Source organism: Amblyomma maculatum, chromosome 3 (assembly GCF_055883805.1).
Source record: "Amblyomma maculatum isolate TAMU_Amacu chromosome 3, ASM5588380v1, whole genome shotgun sequence".
In the NCBI taxonomy this organism is placed as follows: domain Eukaryota; kingdom Metazoa; phylum Arthropoda; class Arachnida; order Ixodida; family Ixodidae; genus Amblyomma; species Amblyomma maculatum.
In genome coordinates, this window is record NC_139346.1 from 58,930,378 (window position 1) to 58,948,191 (window position 17,814).

At 44.7% G+C, this 17,814-nt stretch overlaps 1 protein-coding gene across 1 annotated transcript in view; it reads left to right on the plus strand.

Annotated features, from left to right (window-relative positions):
• Window positions 1-17,814, plus strand: part of LOC146194831 (fatty-acid amide hydrolase 2-A-like) — a 99,005-nt gene that overhangs the window by 38,754 nt on the left and 42,437 nt on the right. Inside the window, exon 2 of the mRNA XM_084596135.1 lies at window positions 15,616-15,829. Coding sequence (XP_084452261.1) covers window positions 15,616-15,829 — 214 coding nt within the window. The remainder of the gene's footprint in view (window positions 1-15,615; window positions 15,830-17,814) is intronic.

Below are 17,814 nucleotides of genomic sequence, written 5' to 3' on the forward strand. Positions count from 1 at the left end.
TGTGGGCAGCAATGAAATTGGTCTGTACGAAGTGATAAGCGACCGGTTTTCTGTTTTGGGTATTGGGGTAACCTTTGCGTACTTCCAGTCATTTGGAAGTGCTGCGCACGATAAAGACTTATTAAACAGAATACACAAATACTTCGAGCACCACTCGGCGTATCTCACAAGAAATGCAGTAGGTATGCCGTCCATTCCAGGCGATTTCTTGATATTTAGATTTAACAAGAGGGATAAAATGCCTTCTTCAGTCACTGAGATATTATCAATGGGTGGGCACTCAATTGAAGGATTAAAGGTTGGCTTTCGACCGTCATCATTCGTAAACACCGAACAAAAGAACTGATTGAAAGTCTTTGCAATCAAACATTTATCTGTTACGGTTTCTCCGTCTATGCAGAAACTGGATAGGGGCTGTTTTTTCGAAGAAAAGTGTCGCCAAAACTTTGCAGGGGAGGAAAGCAGATAATTCTTCAAAGATACACTTTGGTAGTATTCCTTTGCATTTTTAATGGCCATTTTTAGTTGGAGGCGTAAGTTAGAAAGTTTAATGGTGCTAATCTCTGTTGGACGCTGACGGTGTTGTTTTCTTATTCGTTTAGCTTTCCGCCCTATCCGTACTATTTTCTTCGTCATCCATGGACGTTTGCGCTGCTGTATACTTAGTTTCGTGGGAACAAAGTTCTTAACGCATTTCAGGACTAGGTTCTTAAAGAAAGACCATAGCTCGTTCACGCAGCATGTGCTTGATTCAGAAAGCGAGATAAAATCCGACAGCGACCTATCCATGGCGTCTAAAATATCGACGTCTTCAGCGCGCGAAAAGTTTGGAACGAAACTTTTTTTTCTTTCAATGTCAGTGGTACGGCGAAGTTGAACTGTTAAAGATATCATTTTGTGGTCAGATATTCCATCAAAAATATGTACTTCGGGATTACGGTTGAGCACTGCATTGCTTACAAGAAATAGGTCTAAAATAGGTCTAACATAAACACAACATAAAGTCTTGGGGTGTGAGGAGGCAGTGTAGTTATGTCATGGGCGGTGTATAGGTAAGGGGTCAAGCCCCTGCCAGCACGTACACTAATCTCACTTTCAGCTCAATACAAATAATTGAGATACGAAGGTTGACACGTGTGATACCTTTCCGCAATAATAACTGACTTTTTAATCGTTCCTAGGCTTTTTACCCCGACAATTTATTTAGCCGGTGGAGTTGGACCCGCAGTAGTTTTCTTTAAACAACGCGGAACATATTTTTTGAATATTTAGTCTAATAATAAGCTCTCTTTATTTTTTATTTTTATTCAAACGCTCTTTAATATTTCTCGCTATCACGAAAACTATTCAAAGTAAAGCATTTGTGATGAGTACGGTGCGAAAGAGCACGAAATTCCCGTGCCAGAAAATCGCCCTTATTGTATGAAACTGCTTTCATATTTTTATACTTGGAGTTAACTTTCATATATGCATGATGTGGTGCTCCAGATGGTCCATTGATCCGAGGACACGTAGGAAACGAACGGGACACCTTTTCGAGCGCTACGGACACTTTATTGAACGGGTCAACAATACATTTCTCCTTCGCGAACACAGTCCGCGGATGTAAGTCGGCTGTTAGTCTCCCCCTTTTAGCGCCCAACCACCCGCCTTAAGTATACATTTTCAACATCCCGGGGACCAACCTTGTGGCCAATCGGAGGAAAAGAGCTTCTTCGAGCCAATCAGAATGACAAAGCCACATTTTAAAAAACCAGTGCAACGTCGGCACCTCCGAGATTGGTCACTCGCGAGCACCGCGTACCTCCGCCAATCATTCGTCTTTTCCCCTGTAGAGATGACGCACAGACACTCTCTCAAAATCAGGGGCTTGACAAAACAAATTAGCAAAGGCACATGAACGCCACTTTCACCAGCAATGCATACACGTGCAAAGGGCACACAGGGCAGCAAGAAATACGAGGGTGGTGTCCGGACCCCGCTGGCCGTAAGCAGAGCGGGAAAAAGAAGCGAATTTATTGCCACCACGCTCATCAACAGGAGTGCCGTGCGCTGCGGCGCTGTTTCCTACAACTTTAGAACCGACAACACCGGATGTGCCTTACTGTTCTACCGCGTCTGAGCTGGCTCGGCGAGAGCGCCGCGGGGGATGGGGGGGGGGGGGGGAGGGGTTTACTCGAGAGCCGACTGCGCATTGCGCGCCTTCACGCTCGAATACCACGAAGGCATCGCATTGGAGACGGCACCCCCGGCTCGCCCGAGCGAAGCCAGAAACAGGAGACCGCTTGTGTGTAGACGTCGCGCTTCTCGAGCTACCGTCCGTTTTCGTGTTTTGTTTTGCCAGCTTGCGATTTCGTCGGTGCCGCCCCATTGTTAACGGGGAAGATAATAAACTGAACGGAGAAGATAACAAACCTTCGTCCGTTATTGGTCTGAGCTGACAGATTAAACGACGCGGAGATGGTTTCGCTCTCCGCAGTCTCCGCGTCGCCGGCACGCCTAACCTGCGTGGATCTGTCTTTCAAACTGGAACAACGTATGCTACACGTAAGGCAACCCTGGGTTTCTCACGCGGCTGCAACAGCGATCAGCACACTCCTCCGGTCGCACAGGCAAGAGGTCACTGCGGCGTGCATATTTGCAGGCTCCCTAAGTGGTATGAGCGGCAGATGCGGCGTAGGTGGTTTTCTCCGAGAGTCATAATTCCCGCGTCTGGCGCCGTGATGCCTACTCTGTCTCAAGGTCCAAGCACCACCTCACAAGGTCTCAGCCCCGAACTCCCTGTCAAATAACTTTTCCTCGCGTATTTCAAGTTCTACGGGCGCCCGGACGCGTCCTCATAAAAAGAAAACCTGACAACAATGTTACAATTACAAAGAAAATACAAACAGAAGAAGCGAACCGGCTGTTTTAATGTGCTCCCCACCTCCACAACGGCCCGGCAACTTAACTCTTGGCAAGAGAGCTTTTTGAGTATCCTCTACTAAACAGTCATATTCTTATTATCACCGTGATGTCTCCTTCGGTCAGGTTACTGTAACAAAAGTAAAGCATTTCAAAACAAAAAACGCTTTTACATAATATTTCAGAGTTGCGACTTTGTATGTAGTGCATTCGTGTCTTGAGTTTGATTTGTAGAATTCACGATATTAAGAAGCTTTGGAGATTTATATTGCAATTCTGGCGGCCGTGAAGACCAAAAATGTAGATAGATATATAGATACATTTATTGAAAGGAAAAGGCAGAGAGGTTGGCCCGAATAATACAATATGGCCTGCTACTCTGCACTGGGGAAGGGGAAGGAGAGAAGAAAGAAGGTCACGATGGGTGACGATGTGGGAGACGGCATATGAAATATATATACAGACACAGCAGCTTGCTTTACAAGCGCTAATCAAGTCCGCTGGCGCTCAGATAACGGCAAAGAGGACGCACTGCCTGGACGCCCTTCCCCTTGTCCTGCCAAGCGCCCAGCCGCAGTTCCTCCGACAGAGGCCTCTTGTCTAAACGCTTCAAGGAAGCAGCTAGCACATTTCTTTCGTTAGCATACTCTGGGCACACCAATAATACATGGTCCACAGTCTCTGGGATGCCACAAGTTGAACATTCCGGTGAGTCCATCTCTGCAATTAAATGTAAGTACTTGCGCGTGAAAGCCACGTTTAAACGAAGTCTATGTGTCAAGCATGCCTGATGACGCGGAATATCTCGCGGAACATTAAATTCAAATGTTCGATCGAGCCTTCCTAGACGGATGTGTCGGGCGTCTGGTTGAGCCCAGTAGGCTGCTCTAGCAATATTTATACAACGTTTTAGAAGACACCTCGTATCCGCTCTTGAAAAAGGCACAGCTGTTTGGAAGCCATTGATGAGTGCGCTTTTCGCTTCAACTTCGGCCTGCTCATTCCCATGGAGGCCGCAGTGGGCAGTGATCCATTGAAACATTATCATGTGGCCTTGCAGCTGGGCAGATGTGATGAGCTCCATAATGTTTAGTGCCAGGGACTGATAGGCAGTGTGGCGTAAGTTTTCCAAAATTTGTAATGCAGTCTTCGAGACCGTGAATATACACCATTTTTGAGGTGGTTCCCCACATATATAGCGAATAGATTGCCGAATGGCTACAAGTTCGGCAGCGGTTGATGTAGAGGTATGTCCCAAAAGGAAATGCAGAGTCGTTTTCTGAGCTGGTATGACCACAGCTACAGCGGATGCCTGTGCTGACTCAGATCCATCGGTGTATACGTGAATATAATTGGGATATTCTGACCAGATGTGTGCCAAAGTAAGGTGTTTGAGTCCACTAATTGGTACCATTGATTTCTTTAGTATTCCGGGAACACGAAGGTGCACTAAAGGTTTATCCATCGTCCATGGTGGTTGGGCGGGACGATATGGGAGGGCATATCCTGTCGGTACTTGCGACTGATGGCAGCGGAGTGCACTTGTAAAACTGCAGTCCGGCCTCTCATTCAGAATCTTGCTGAGTGGGTGAAAACGGTGTCTTGAAAGTGCTCGTAAATATACACGAAGTGGTTCGTGTGACAAGTATATGGACATTGGGCGAGCGTGTGCCTCTTCAATTGTACCTTTGTTAGAGGTGCATCTGGGCAGTCCAAGGCATATTTTCAGTGCCTGTGCTTGCAACTCTCTAATGTCCGGAAGCAAGAAACGCTCATACTAGAGAGCACTGCTAGACTGTACCGGATGTAGCCAACAAACAGAGCCTCGTAAAGCCGTATTAAGGAGCGCTCAGTTGGACCCCATTTGATGCCAGCTATGTAACGAAGTACATGGCAAAAATAATTGGCCTTTTCTTCACCATAATATGTTTTGACCAAGATAGTCGGTGGTCAATAATTACTCCTAAGAATCTGTGCCTGGAGACGTATGGTATTACGACTCCATGAAGGGTAATCGGGTAGCGACTGACACATTTTCCCGTAAACGCGATCACTACACACTTTTGTGCCGCTAAAAATAAACCTTGACGACATAAGTACATCGATGTTGATGACACAGCTCGTTGTAGTCTCGCACGTAGTTGTGGACGCGTCGAACCAGAGGCCCAGATCCAGATGTCGTCAGCATATGCACTTATGTGGATGTTAGTTTTCAGTTCACTCACTAGGCCAATTAGCGCAACGTTAAATAAAGTTGGGCTGAGAACTCCTCCCTGTGGAACTCCACGACCGACCTGAAAGCAGGTAATATCTCCTTCAGGCGTAGTCATGTAAACAGAGCGGCCGCTGAGATAGCTTACAATCCACAAGTACAGCCGGCCACCAACTCCCACGTCGTCAAGTCATTCAAGAATAGCTTCATGGAGGACGTTGTCGAGCTCCCTTTATATCTAAAAATGCAACAGCTACTAGTCGACGGTGACGCTTTTCGTGTTCTACTGTCGCCACAAGGTCGATGACACTGTCAATGGAAGAGCGTCCGCGGCTAAATCCAGTCATCATATTCGGATAAAGATCATTACTCTCTAGATACCTCTCAAGTCTTGCCAGCACCACGCGCTCCATAACTTTTCCAACACAGCTTGCTAGGGCAACTGGCCGGTATGAGGTAAGTTCGAGAGGAGGCTTTCCAGGCTTCAAAAGAGCAACCAGGCGGCTAATTTTCCAGTGTTCAGGAACAGTACTAGAAGCCCATATATTATTGAAATAACTAAGTAGTGCAGTTCTACCATCCTTGCCTAGGTTTGATCAGGCTGAATGAGTAATCCCGTCAGGACCAGGTGCAGATGAATGCCGACAAGAAGCAAGAGCGGCGTGTAATTCCGCTATTGTAAAGGGCACGTCGTATTGATCATTCGGCGAAGGTGGTGCAAAAACCTCTGAAATTGGTAACTGTGCCTGGTTTGTGCCGACAACCATTTTACAAAAATCTTCAGCTACGTCAACTTCATTGCGGCGTTGGTAAAGGGCCAGGGCACGAAAAGGGTGCCTTTCTCGCGGAGGTGTGCGCAAGCTTCTCGCAACATGCCAGATACGCGACAGGGGCTTACGGGGATCCAGTGACGTGCAGAACTGTCTCCAACGTTGTCGTCCTAATCTCTCCAGGTGGCGCAAAACTTGTCGTTTAGATCGGCGAGAAAGTGCGAGATCTTGCGCGGATTTTGTTCTTGTGTACTTCCTTTCAGCCCGCCGACGGAACGCGCGAAGCCGCTCGAATTCCACGTCGATGCTGGACACTGACACCGGCACATTATCATAGCGAGTGTTCTCACTGAGAGTGGAAGTAATGAGTCCCTCTATTTGAAATGGTGACTGGAGGTCCACGCTGGAAGTCTCCACCGCTGCCGTAAAGGCGGGCCAGTCTGTGTATTGCACACGAGGTGAAGTGGCAGGTGCAAACCACTTGATGCATATGTACGTTGGTATGTGATCACTCCCATGTGTTTCCACATCACTACACCAAAAAACGGAGGGATGGAGGCTTCTCTGGAAACAAACGCCACATCCAAGCAGCTGCTGTAGGTTGTTTCGCATAGAAACGTTGGTGAGCCGTCGTTTATATTGACGAGATCTTGCGTATGCAAAAAGTCTGCCAGGTCTCTTCCTCTATTGCTCATTATGGCACTACACCACTGACGGTGGTGAGCATTAAAGTCCCCCACAATAATATGAGGAGCTGCACAACACTGGATTGTTGAAAATAGATATGATTTGTCCAAGCCATCTCTCGGTGCAATATAAGCGCCAATTACAGAACATACTCGTCCTTTCAGGGTTAACGTCAAACAAATGTAGTGATTTGTGTTGTGGGGCTGCAGAGCATGGCGGACGTGCGCAATGTCTTGGCGTACACATACCAGAACTTTGCTTGTTTCGTCTGCTTCTCTAGACCATAGCAGAACATATCCAGAAAGGCGGAAAGCAGCCGGCATGTTGGGGTCACAGATCACAATCATAGGAAAGCGGTACTTCTGTACCCGCTGTCGGAAGTCACTCAGCCGACCACGCAGGCCTCGGGCATTCCATTGCATCACTACACTGCGGCGCAAGTGCATCGTCACAGAGGTGGGGTTAGTTTGTTGCGTCATTGTAAATTATTGCAATGCCGCCAAGAGCGGCTCAAATGCGTCCAAAAACTGAACAGGAAACTTTGCTGTTTGCGTGTTGATGCTGGACAGCAGCACCCGCATTGAACGAACCAGCTGTTTCAGCATTTCGTTTACCTGCTGGCTGTCGGGGTTGTCGGAATTTTCATTACGTGTGGCAACCAAACTGGGATGAGGCCTGGCGTTGGCCTTTGATGGTAGAGCAGGCTACTCAACATCAGAGGCGGTAGGTAATACAACAGCTTCTGTCTGATCCTTGGCCTGTGACACTGTCTGCGACATTACAGCTAGAGTACTCTTAACGGAATTAGACTCAATCTGTTGTGGCACCTGAGCTGACGTTAACTCTGAAGTTGATTTATCCGGGCTAGGCTTGCCTTCCGATTCCTTGTGTCGGCGTCGGGAACGATGCTTGCGACGACGAATAGACGCGGCCGCTTCTTGATGAGTCGAGTTATCTCTCACCATCTTTTTTAGTATACGTTTTTCGTTCCGATTTTTAGGACAGTCCTTAGCCGTCGCTCTATGGGCACCCGAGCAGTTCGCACACTTGACAGTCTCCGTCTGGCATGTGTCATGAGGATGCGTACCGCCGCATCCTCGGCAGGATACCTCGTTTTCGACAAACGGCGCTCACATGTCCGATTTTGTGGCATTTGTGGCACTGAACAGTTCTTGGAACATACATCCGAACTGGGTGTCTCACATAGCCCACTTTAACGTGGGATGAGAGGGATTCAGTTTCAAAGACTAATTTACCGCACTTTGAGCGGCCGAAACGATGAACATCCACAATGCGCGCAGTAGATTTGATCAGCGTACAGAGATCGCTTTCACTTATCTCGGGGTCAACGTCGGTGATTACACCTGCAGTAGTGTTTTTCCCATGTGCAAGAAAGAAACGGACCGGCATGTTGCCTAGCGCACAAATTCCTTTCAGCTTGTCCATTGTAGACTGGGATTTGACATCCTCGGTCAGGACATTCTTCCAAGGATTAATTCTGACTTCGTAAACTTCACCGGGAACCAGCTGGTCGAAAAACTGGGTCAGGTGCTGTCTGTTTATCACATTCAGATTCGCCGTTACCGTTGTTGGTACGAAGGCCACGGAAAAGATCCCTTGCTTTTCAGCATTCTTCTTTGGTGTCTCACTCATTACTGATGTTTGGCGCAGCTTCCTTTTCAGGCGGCGCAACTGTACAGGCGTGTAGCTGTTGTCAGAATCCATCTCAGTCACTGTGGAGTCATCTGCCGAGTCTGCAAGCTCCACGTCCGCGACGTCGAGGTGACCCGTCGAGTACGCCGTAGCCTGTTCGATGGTGGCGGGTGGGCGCAGGGGTCGTGCGCCCGCCATCCCGAAGGATGACGAGATCACAAATAGCTCACAGCGGTATAAAATCCAGAAAAGTGGAAGAGCGCTAGCTTCAGACGTTCGGAAACCTCCACTTCTTCTTTTTCTCCTCCTGAGTAGTCAAAACGAATACACGCGCCAACACAGCCAGCGCGCTCCTTTCGCGTCGTCTCACCAAAAATGTACATCTATACATACGCACCTGGTCCTGGCTTAAAGAGACACTGCAGCGGTTTTCAAATGTGGCAGTACTATACATTTGTGAAATAGATTATTTGTTGATCACATCTGTGAAGTTATTTTTTTCGATTATGCAAACAACACCTGCGCAATCGCTGACTGCGTTCAAATATCCGGAATCCCGCACGACTGCTACAGACGAGGAAAGCGGATAGAGGAACCTCGCTTCTCGGTCCGTCGTGACGTCGCTGTGAGGATCCGGAGGCATTCAGAGCCAACGGAGGGGGCTCTCTGCGTGCGCTGTTCCTTGTCTTGCGTGCGTTGTGGACGTACAAAACACGTCAACTTAGTGTTGTGCACCTGATACAACACAGCTCTGCATGTTTCGGATGCACGAATAGCTGTGGACTCGACGATGTAGTCTTCCATTGTGTCAAAAGCTCGCGGCGCAATGCGGCGCTACTGAGAAGAGAGATACATTCAAGCAGACCAAAGGAAACATTCTACTCGAAGCAGTTTGCGAGTGTGACTACATGCAATTTGTTCCTAATGCTATTTTTAGAGGGCTTTGTGAAAAAAAGGCATGACTGAACCGTGAAGCGGTTCCTTCTATTTCTTTGCACTAAAAAGTAGGGCCAGTCACCATTTCCTAGAACCGCGGTTATTAAAAAAAACAAAAGGGAGGTAAGGCTTGCACTTCGCAGTTCTATTACTTTCTGGCTATTCGTGTCTAATTTGTGTGTGAAACGTTGGGCTTAGCGTTGATTGCAGTCCGTCCATGGAGCGAAATCTCGTAATAGGACGGACAAACAACATCGGCGCATGGTTGTATTCGCGTCTCTGATGTATTTTTTTCTTTTTTGTTTTTGCAAGATCTCCGCGCAACGGCTTCTTTGCTTAATGTGGACAACTTATCAGCAGCACGCGTTGATAATTTTTGTAAACGAGCCGATCATTAAGAAGAACCCACTGTTGTTTCGTAGCTAGGTTGTCAAGGCTTTGCGAGATCCTTTCCAGCATGGCACATGTCTGATATGTTCATGGAACATTTACGGGAACGTTATTAGAAGATAAGGTGTGTATCGCTCAGCTGGGTACAGGCGCATTCAGCTAAGAAGCGCACAGAGCGATGTTTCCTTCATTGCGTCAAAGCAGGAATTCATAGAAGATGTTCATACATAGCCTTGTAATTTTGCACGCGTTGCTGCCTCGTCCTTTTACATTGTCCTATCTTGTTTGGGGATGAAATTTAAATTGGAAATAAAAAATATGAAGCTCTTTGTAAGAAAACACATTTCAGAACATGGTTTTCTCATAAAGGATGCGGCGGAGCTGCAGCTTGGCTTTCAGCCTAGGTCAGCCGTCAATTCACTAACTCGGGTTGTGACCGCACGATAAAAGGGAAATGTTCTCGATATACCCTAAATGTCCTATGACTCAAGCGCTACAATGCGGGAATTTGACTTGGCTTCCAGCACAATGTCCCCGCGAATGCCTCGCACGCATTACAGAGCTCGGCAACCGCGCTTCCCTTATTGTTCATTTGTCTGGTGGCAGCTATGTACTATTGCACCCTTTCTATAACATTCTTCGTTTCTCCAACGTACGACGAATAGAACTCAAAGCATTATTTGGTAGACCAAGCCTTGGGTTCATTTTCACAACAATGACCTTTCAGGCGGAGCGGCAGGCCCGAGACGGAGGTATAGTCGGCTCGGGCATTTGAGTTCCAAACACAAAAAACTGTAGGTTTTTGCTGAAAGCCCAACTTTCGCTAAAGGTGTTGCAGTGCTCCTTTAGGCCCTTTGTCCAATGCTGACAGATGTAGCGAAATATCCAGCTTCGACAATCCGCTGACCCTGCAAAGCCGCTAGGCCTGTAAATGCTGACTGGGTAGCTATATCAGTTTATTCAGTGCCGAATTCAAGGACATTTTAATGATCTCAGCTTCAATGCAAGCAGGTAAATAAGCAACAAATCCGCTCTAATTTGAATTACGTGCGTTGCTGCCGAGTGATTTGTAAAAGTAAGAAACGAGAATTTCCGCATTAGCATGCAGACCCGAAATTTCACCTTCTTACGTCAACGACATTGGAGTCGTGTACGTAGCTGTGCCGTCTGGCGGATAGCATCCTGTTTACCAAGTAGAACGCTTTACCACACTCGGTACTTGAATAAAGAATACCTTCCAGCTCCGACAGCTTTACATATCATGCTCGCCGCCAATTGCAGACTGCTAAAATTAGGATCTCCTGTGCATAAGACCTTCTGTGCATAGTCACTATAATCAGTCTTATTGTAATGAAGTACTTGGAGGCTCATGGCATTGAGCCACTGGCTGTCTCGGTTCATAGAAAAGCTTGGGGAGGGGAAGCGGGTTATTTCCCGCTGCTGATGAATCCATAGAGTTGACATTGAAGGTCAAAAACGGCTTTCATATTGAGTAATGCACCGTAGACACGCTTAGGGTTTACATTTCTGATCGCACACATTTTAAGTAGCGAAGAGAGTATAGTAGCATAAGGATGCTTTTGAAAGCAACGCTTTCTTTTTCCGCTTTCCGGCGTAGATGGTGCATGCACGTCGAACATAAGACCGTTATTTTAGGAAGAACTTTCGAAACTTCAAAACGAAACATTGACATGTACAACGCGATAACTTTCGCATACACAGCACCGGTGCCTGTAAAACAAAGACGTAACTATTGAAGCCTAATGTTTTCCAGACTTCACTTGAGAAACGTCAAAAATATTGCAACCTCTCAATGTAATTAATGCGCTCTCACAGTTATACTGGGGATAGGCGTTCCTTTAGAACAATTATCGCTCTTTGCTGTGTGACACTTTACATTCTGGTTGCGCAATGAATGATTCAACAGTCTTAGTATATAGAATCATTTGGCTGAGGATGTAACTCAGGACAGCGCCTTTCTTGCGCGCGCGAATACTTATGGCCAGATTGCATCTAGAAGATATTAACTACGTTTTATCAAAGGAGAATAAGTGAGCGTATATGTATGAGCATATCCGGTGGGTTCGAAACTTGGCAGTACCCTTCCCAACAATACTCCACAATAAACCAGCTCGAGGCCAGGCCAAGCCTCTAAGAATCCAGCGGATGTGGAAAGGTATCGGTATAATGGCTATATCACCTTTCATTGTTCAAAGGAGGGAGCCACTTTCCTGATAGTACAATCTTTTTATACTCTTCACTCTGACACAGTACTACGAAATACGGACTGCATAAAAGTACATGATCCATTAATTCTCTGAACTCCTCATAAAATAAGGCATTTTTGCACGGTCTTTTACATACGGTTCCAAATAGGTGTTTTAATTAGAAGCGCTAGGATCTGACGAAGTTGGCAGGAAATAATAAGAATTCCCCAGTGTGTATCAATCATTACAGCTGAAGGGTACGTGAGCCCTGCTGCTGTAGGAAACATAAAAAGAGAGACCAATGCGAACATGTTTATTTACACGGATAGCTGAAATGTACTACACCTATGTAATGATCTACAACTAATAATGTGGTAGACAGAGTAAAGGGCTATATTTGAGTGCAACTTTGGAATGGAATGATCACATAAACAATGATTAGGTTTAACAACCAGCATACTAAATCACAATGCTATGCTGTTCCGATAAAAGATAAATTAATAATATATAGTGCTCTATTTGCCTCTCACATAAACAGTTCTCATTTAGTCTGAAGAACGACTACAAAAACAAACCTACTGAAGATCCAAAGGCTACAGCAAAAAAAGACGTAGCGAATTATTGAAAACGTTGAATACAAAGCAGCGACTTCCCATATTTTTGTATGGCTTAATCTGTCGAATGTAATGTGTATGAGTACAAAATACGCCCACAGTAGCCTAAAGTAACCAACGACACAGTTCAGTTTTTTTTAGAAATGACAGAATATTGCCCCAATAACCCTGTCTATAAAACCAGAATTCCGGAACGGTAGAAAGTTCCAGACTAAGGGAGAGTGAGAGCACGAAATAGAATAGGAAGACAAACAAGGCGAAGGCCAGTAGGCTATCATACATGTTGGGAGGTGAAGAAAGGAAGGGAAGGAAAGAGTGCCAAGGAAAGAAGTCTGTCAAAGTTGCAAATTGCTGCGGAATATGTGGTGAACAAAGGCTTAGACATAATCTTCCAAAATATTGAATATTTTTGAAAAAAAAAGGCATTCAATTATTCACAACCTCTTTCTAAAATACTTACAAAACAAATTCCTGCTCATTCATTCTCCTTTCTTTGAATATACACAGCCATTATTATCCATTCAGTTTCTCGTTAATTAGTAATAACAATACGATGGGCGATGTGATCATGATATAATTGCACTGTTTTAGAGATGTTCAAAAGTGCTTTTTTTCAGTTTATCCTGTTTGTATTGCATGATGGGACACCATATGGTGTTTTCTTGTCGCATTGTAAAAATAAAAACAACGTAACGTGTTTCACTGCGGCTGCTGTACGGCTGCTGTACGGCGGTGTATGTATGTATGTATGTATGTATGTATGTATGTATGTATGTATGTATGTATGTATGCATGTATGTATGTATGTATGCATGTATGTATGTATGTATGTATGTATGTATGTATGTATGTATGTATGTATGTATGTATGTATGTATGTATGTATGTATGTATGTATGTATGTATGTATGTATGTATGTATGTATGTATGTATGTATGTATGTATGTATGTATGTATGTATGTATGTATGTATGTATGTATGTATGTATGTATGTATGTATGTATGTATGTATGTATGTATGTATGTATGTATGTATGTATGTATGTATGTACTCAGCCTTCCAGTCAGAAACACAGTGATGTGGCTGCTGAGAGCAATCATGCCCAATGAAAAATAGAGTTCAAGGATGGCAGATAAAGATCTGCTACATTCTCAACCACGTCTGGAAAAAAGTGGATAAAAGAGCGAGCATGTGTTCTGATGAATCTCGTGGCAAGCAGAAAAAGTAAATATAATTGTTAACACACCTGTGAAGTTAGTACTTTGCAAACTGTGAGGAAATGGTTGTCGCGCTTGTAACAGTCAAATTCGATGGGCGATTCGTCTTGCCACCTAACTATAGGCCAAATTTCCTGACATGTACTTACTATAATATCTTAGAACATATAATTTTAAATCCATCACAGAGTTTGTCAAAACAAATAATATCCTCCATCCCTACCAACACGGCTTCAGGAGAGGTCTGTCTACAGTTACCCAACTGGCTGAGATCTTGCATGATTTCGCTAAAGCAATTAACGACCACACCCAAATAGGCGTAATTTATCTAGACCTTTCTAAGGCCTTTGATCGTGTCTGCCATGCAAAACGTCGAATAAAACTTAAACACATTTTTGGGCATGGTCCAATTGTTAAATGGATAAGCTGTTATTTATCTGATCGCCACCAGCTTGTTCAGTACGGTGCCGACACTTCCCAAATTGCAACCGTTTTTTCGGGTGTACCTCAGGGCTCCATTTTAGCCCCTATCGTGTTCCGTCTATTTATAAACGACAAAACTAGGAAGGTGGAATCTAAGATTAGGTTATTCGCCGACGACTGCGTCCTATATAGAGAAGTGCACAAGAGCCAAGATAAAATTGCTCTTAACAAGGATTTTAAGTTGATACTCCAATGGTGCACAAACTAGCAAATTGACGTCAACCTGAATAAAACGGTGTCAATGTCAATTACAAAAAAAGAATTCCAAGCTTTGTTTTTCGTACAGTCGCGCCAACACACTCCTGAGCTCTGTCACTAAGTAGAAGTGTTTGGGCGTCGTGATATCATCTTGGATGGGCGGCTCATGTGGAATATGTGGCAAACAAAGCAGTGCGAAAGCTGATGTTCTTTACAAGGACCTTGCGGTACTCTACAAACGAAGCCAATCTTCTGGTTTATGAGACGATTATGCGTCCAGGAATTGAATACGCGGACGTGTCGTGGTTTCCATGCAGCCAAAATCAAATATCTACACTCGAAGCTGTCCAGCGAAAAGCCACTCGGTTTATCTGTAACAGATACAGGCGAACCGACTCGACGACGCAGATGCTGGCCGAGATCGGTATTCATACATTAACTAGCCGTGCGATGCCACAATGTCTCAAATTTCTGCATCTCATCCTGTATAACAAAGTTACAGTAACGATCCTGACACCTACATTTATTTTATTACTTCGAGAGACACCCGTCATAAGCATCAACTCACACTTCAAGAATATTTTTGCACTAATAACACATACAGTTTCTTGTTTTTTCCCGCGAGCTGTGCGAGAATGGAACTCTTTAGATCAAAAAGTGGTCTCACGGTCCACTATCGGCAAGTCTGTTGAACTTGCCGGAAATTCTGTATTTTCAACCACGAGGAAGTGATGACATCATTAATGCGTTTGTTTTATTTCCTATGTATAATGTGAACCTGTGATGACGTCAACTTATGAATGACTGTATCTTTCATTTTTCTTAAGGTTGCCTCCTTTTCATTTTCCTTTTATTGTAAGAGCTTTCGATTTTACCCTTCTGTACATATGTGTGTATGCCTTCTGTACGTATGTGTGTATGCCTGTATGAGCAAATGAACCCACTCCTGTAAAAATCTCTGAGTGGGATTGACAGTATCTCAAAATAAAAATAAATAAATAAAGAGCAAACTACTGTTGGAAAATTCCTAGCTACAACAATTGATGTAATGCACATAAAATATGTTTCATGAAGGTGACTTGCTTAGGCTCGCAATTTAAATATAACATCTTTACACAACTTGCATAAAGAAGACATACAGACGTCAATGCTAGGTATGCGGAGATGATCTAGTATGAAATCGGGTTTTAGTCTTCCGCAGAAATAATTAAAATGTAACCAATAGACGCTTTCAGCGTTCCTTGGAAACTTAACCAGATCTCGGCTGTAAAATGTTTAACGCTCTTTTTGAGATCCTTGGGCTTTGCTTTTCTTACACGCGCCTCTGCATGACTTGCGCAGGTGAGCAGCGAGGCTGTGATCAGCGCTTACTGGCGTCGAGTGCTGGAGGTGGAGCCGTTTGTAAACGCCGTGGTGGACGAGCGCTTTGAGGATGCCCTCGAGGAAGCTCGCGCTGTTGACGAGCTGGTGAAGCGCAGCTCCCCGCAAGAACTCGAGCTCGCCAAACCGCTGTTGGGCGTCCCTTTTGTCACTAAGTGTTCTGTCATGGTGAAAGGTGAGCCATGCTGAATCGCTCTTGTAAGCGAGGAACATGCAGAAGCATTGAAAAAAAAAACGGGAATAAAATACGAAATTTCCGTTGCGAGGGAAAACGCAGCATCTTTAAAAGGTCAGCATCCCGACCATCACAGCCTGCAGCGTTGGTGTTTTAAGGCTGAGCAATGTTATTAGGAATTTATTACTAAAATATATAGATTGAATAATAGTTTTCATGTTATATTGAAGGTTTAATTGCGCTCTACCTTTCATAAATTAAAAGGCGCTAAACCACACGTGCGGCGAATTCTCGGAGAGGAAGGAGACACTGCATAAGAGGGAGGACATCAGTTTTGCAATCGTTAATTGACCTGGAACGCGTTACACGCATTCATTCCGGAAATGTAAGGTCCTGAATAAAAGAATTGCACAGGGCGCTTAAGACCGCTTACCTACATTTAATGTGAAAACATTATGGCATCGTGAGTCCTGCTACGCGTCCTGCTGAGAGATAAAGTGACCATAGAAACCACATTTAAATCCCGCTTCCCCCTAACCCACACAAGATTGAGTTATGACGGTTGGTTCATATAATCTTTGTGGCTCACAGGCGAACAGTCTTGGGTTCGAAGCTCTTGGGTTTGGGTCCCATCTAGAGATCACATTTTTTTCTTATAGCCAGGTCGGTTATTATACACAAATTGAGGTAAATTTAGCACGTGGTTGGATAAGTTACCATTGAATATGATTTTTTTAGTTGGCTCAACACGTGACGTCCGTTTACCGTAATCATCGCGCGTTTAAAACTTCGCGGGAGGTCATGTGGCATTCACCATTAACGGTTTTCTGGATAACGCATGGATTTTATTGTCGATATGTCACGTAATGTATTCCGCATTAAATTTTACTGCGGACACTTTTTTTCTGATAATGGGGAGGCATTAAAGTATCATCATCAGTTCTGCGGCAGGGTTATTTATCACATGGCATAGATATCATGTTCTTTAGGCAAGCTTTTGCGATATTTGAAGACATTTTCTCCTGCACGATTCTACCAGTCTTGACGGATGTCTGAATACTGGGCTAATGCTAAATAGTGAGCAAATTAGGTGATCTCTGCAAAGTAACAATTTAATTATAATATTTAGGATTTCATGCAACTGGGTATTTCAGCCGGCGAGTAGTAATACCCTATCTTTTACAATTTCGAAAATGCGAATACCCTCGGAACGGTGAAGCCAAAAAGAAATATAGTATATGGCGGCAAAATGCACGTGTATTAAAAAAAGTATTATACTCTAAACGTTTACACCGGTGCTACCAATTAACAGCGCAGATGACCCGTCCCCTTCTGTGTCTCACCTGTGCTCACCGCTCTTTGCTGCTTCAACGAAATCGGGACCGAAAAGGGCACTGAGGGTGGTGCTCAAAGAGACAGAATTGAAAACGAGCATTTCGGAGAAGATAAGACAAAGCGCGTTGAACCACACTGACGAGGTAATCGTGTTTTCTAAATTCTCAAACCCTATGACTGATAAAAAAACTGAGAAGAACTATGGGTGTCTAGAAACCCCCAACTGCAACTTGTTTGCGAACTGGGAATAGTTATAAACTTAAACATCAGAATTAAGTTGGCCGGCTTCCTAGCTAACGGTATTCTGTTTTTCTGGGGTCCACCAGCACTGGTAATGAAGCAACAGAAGGCGTTTTGGTGTCTCAAGAAGCGTATTAGGAAAAAAAGAAAACAATTGAATTTGTTCAAAAAGAGAGTGGAACCCCCGCTCGTTTCTAAGCGTCATGAATGCTGCTTGCTTAATTCCAAAATTCGAGTTTGGTCTTTGTAAGATTACTTTCGCTTTCCAGTGCCCTTAGTACCTGACTTGGCCAATGAAGCTCTTTTTCCCAACAACAGTAAGGCGGCGCTCCTAAGCTGCACTGGCCCGGAACAACCATCCAACACACTTGGGAAAATGTTCAGGGCTCAATGGCCAGGACATTTCGTCC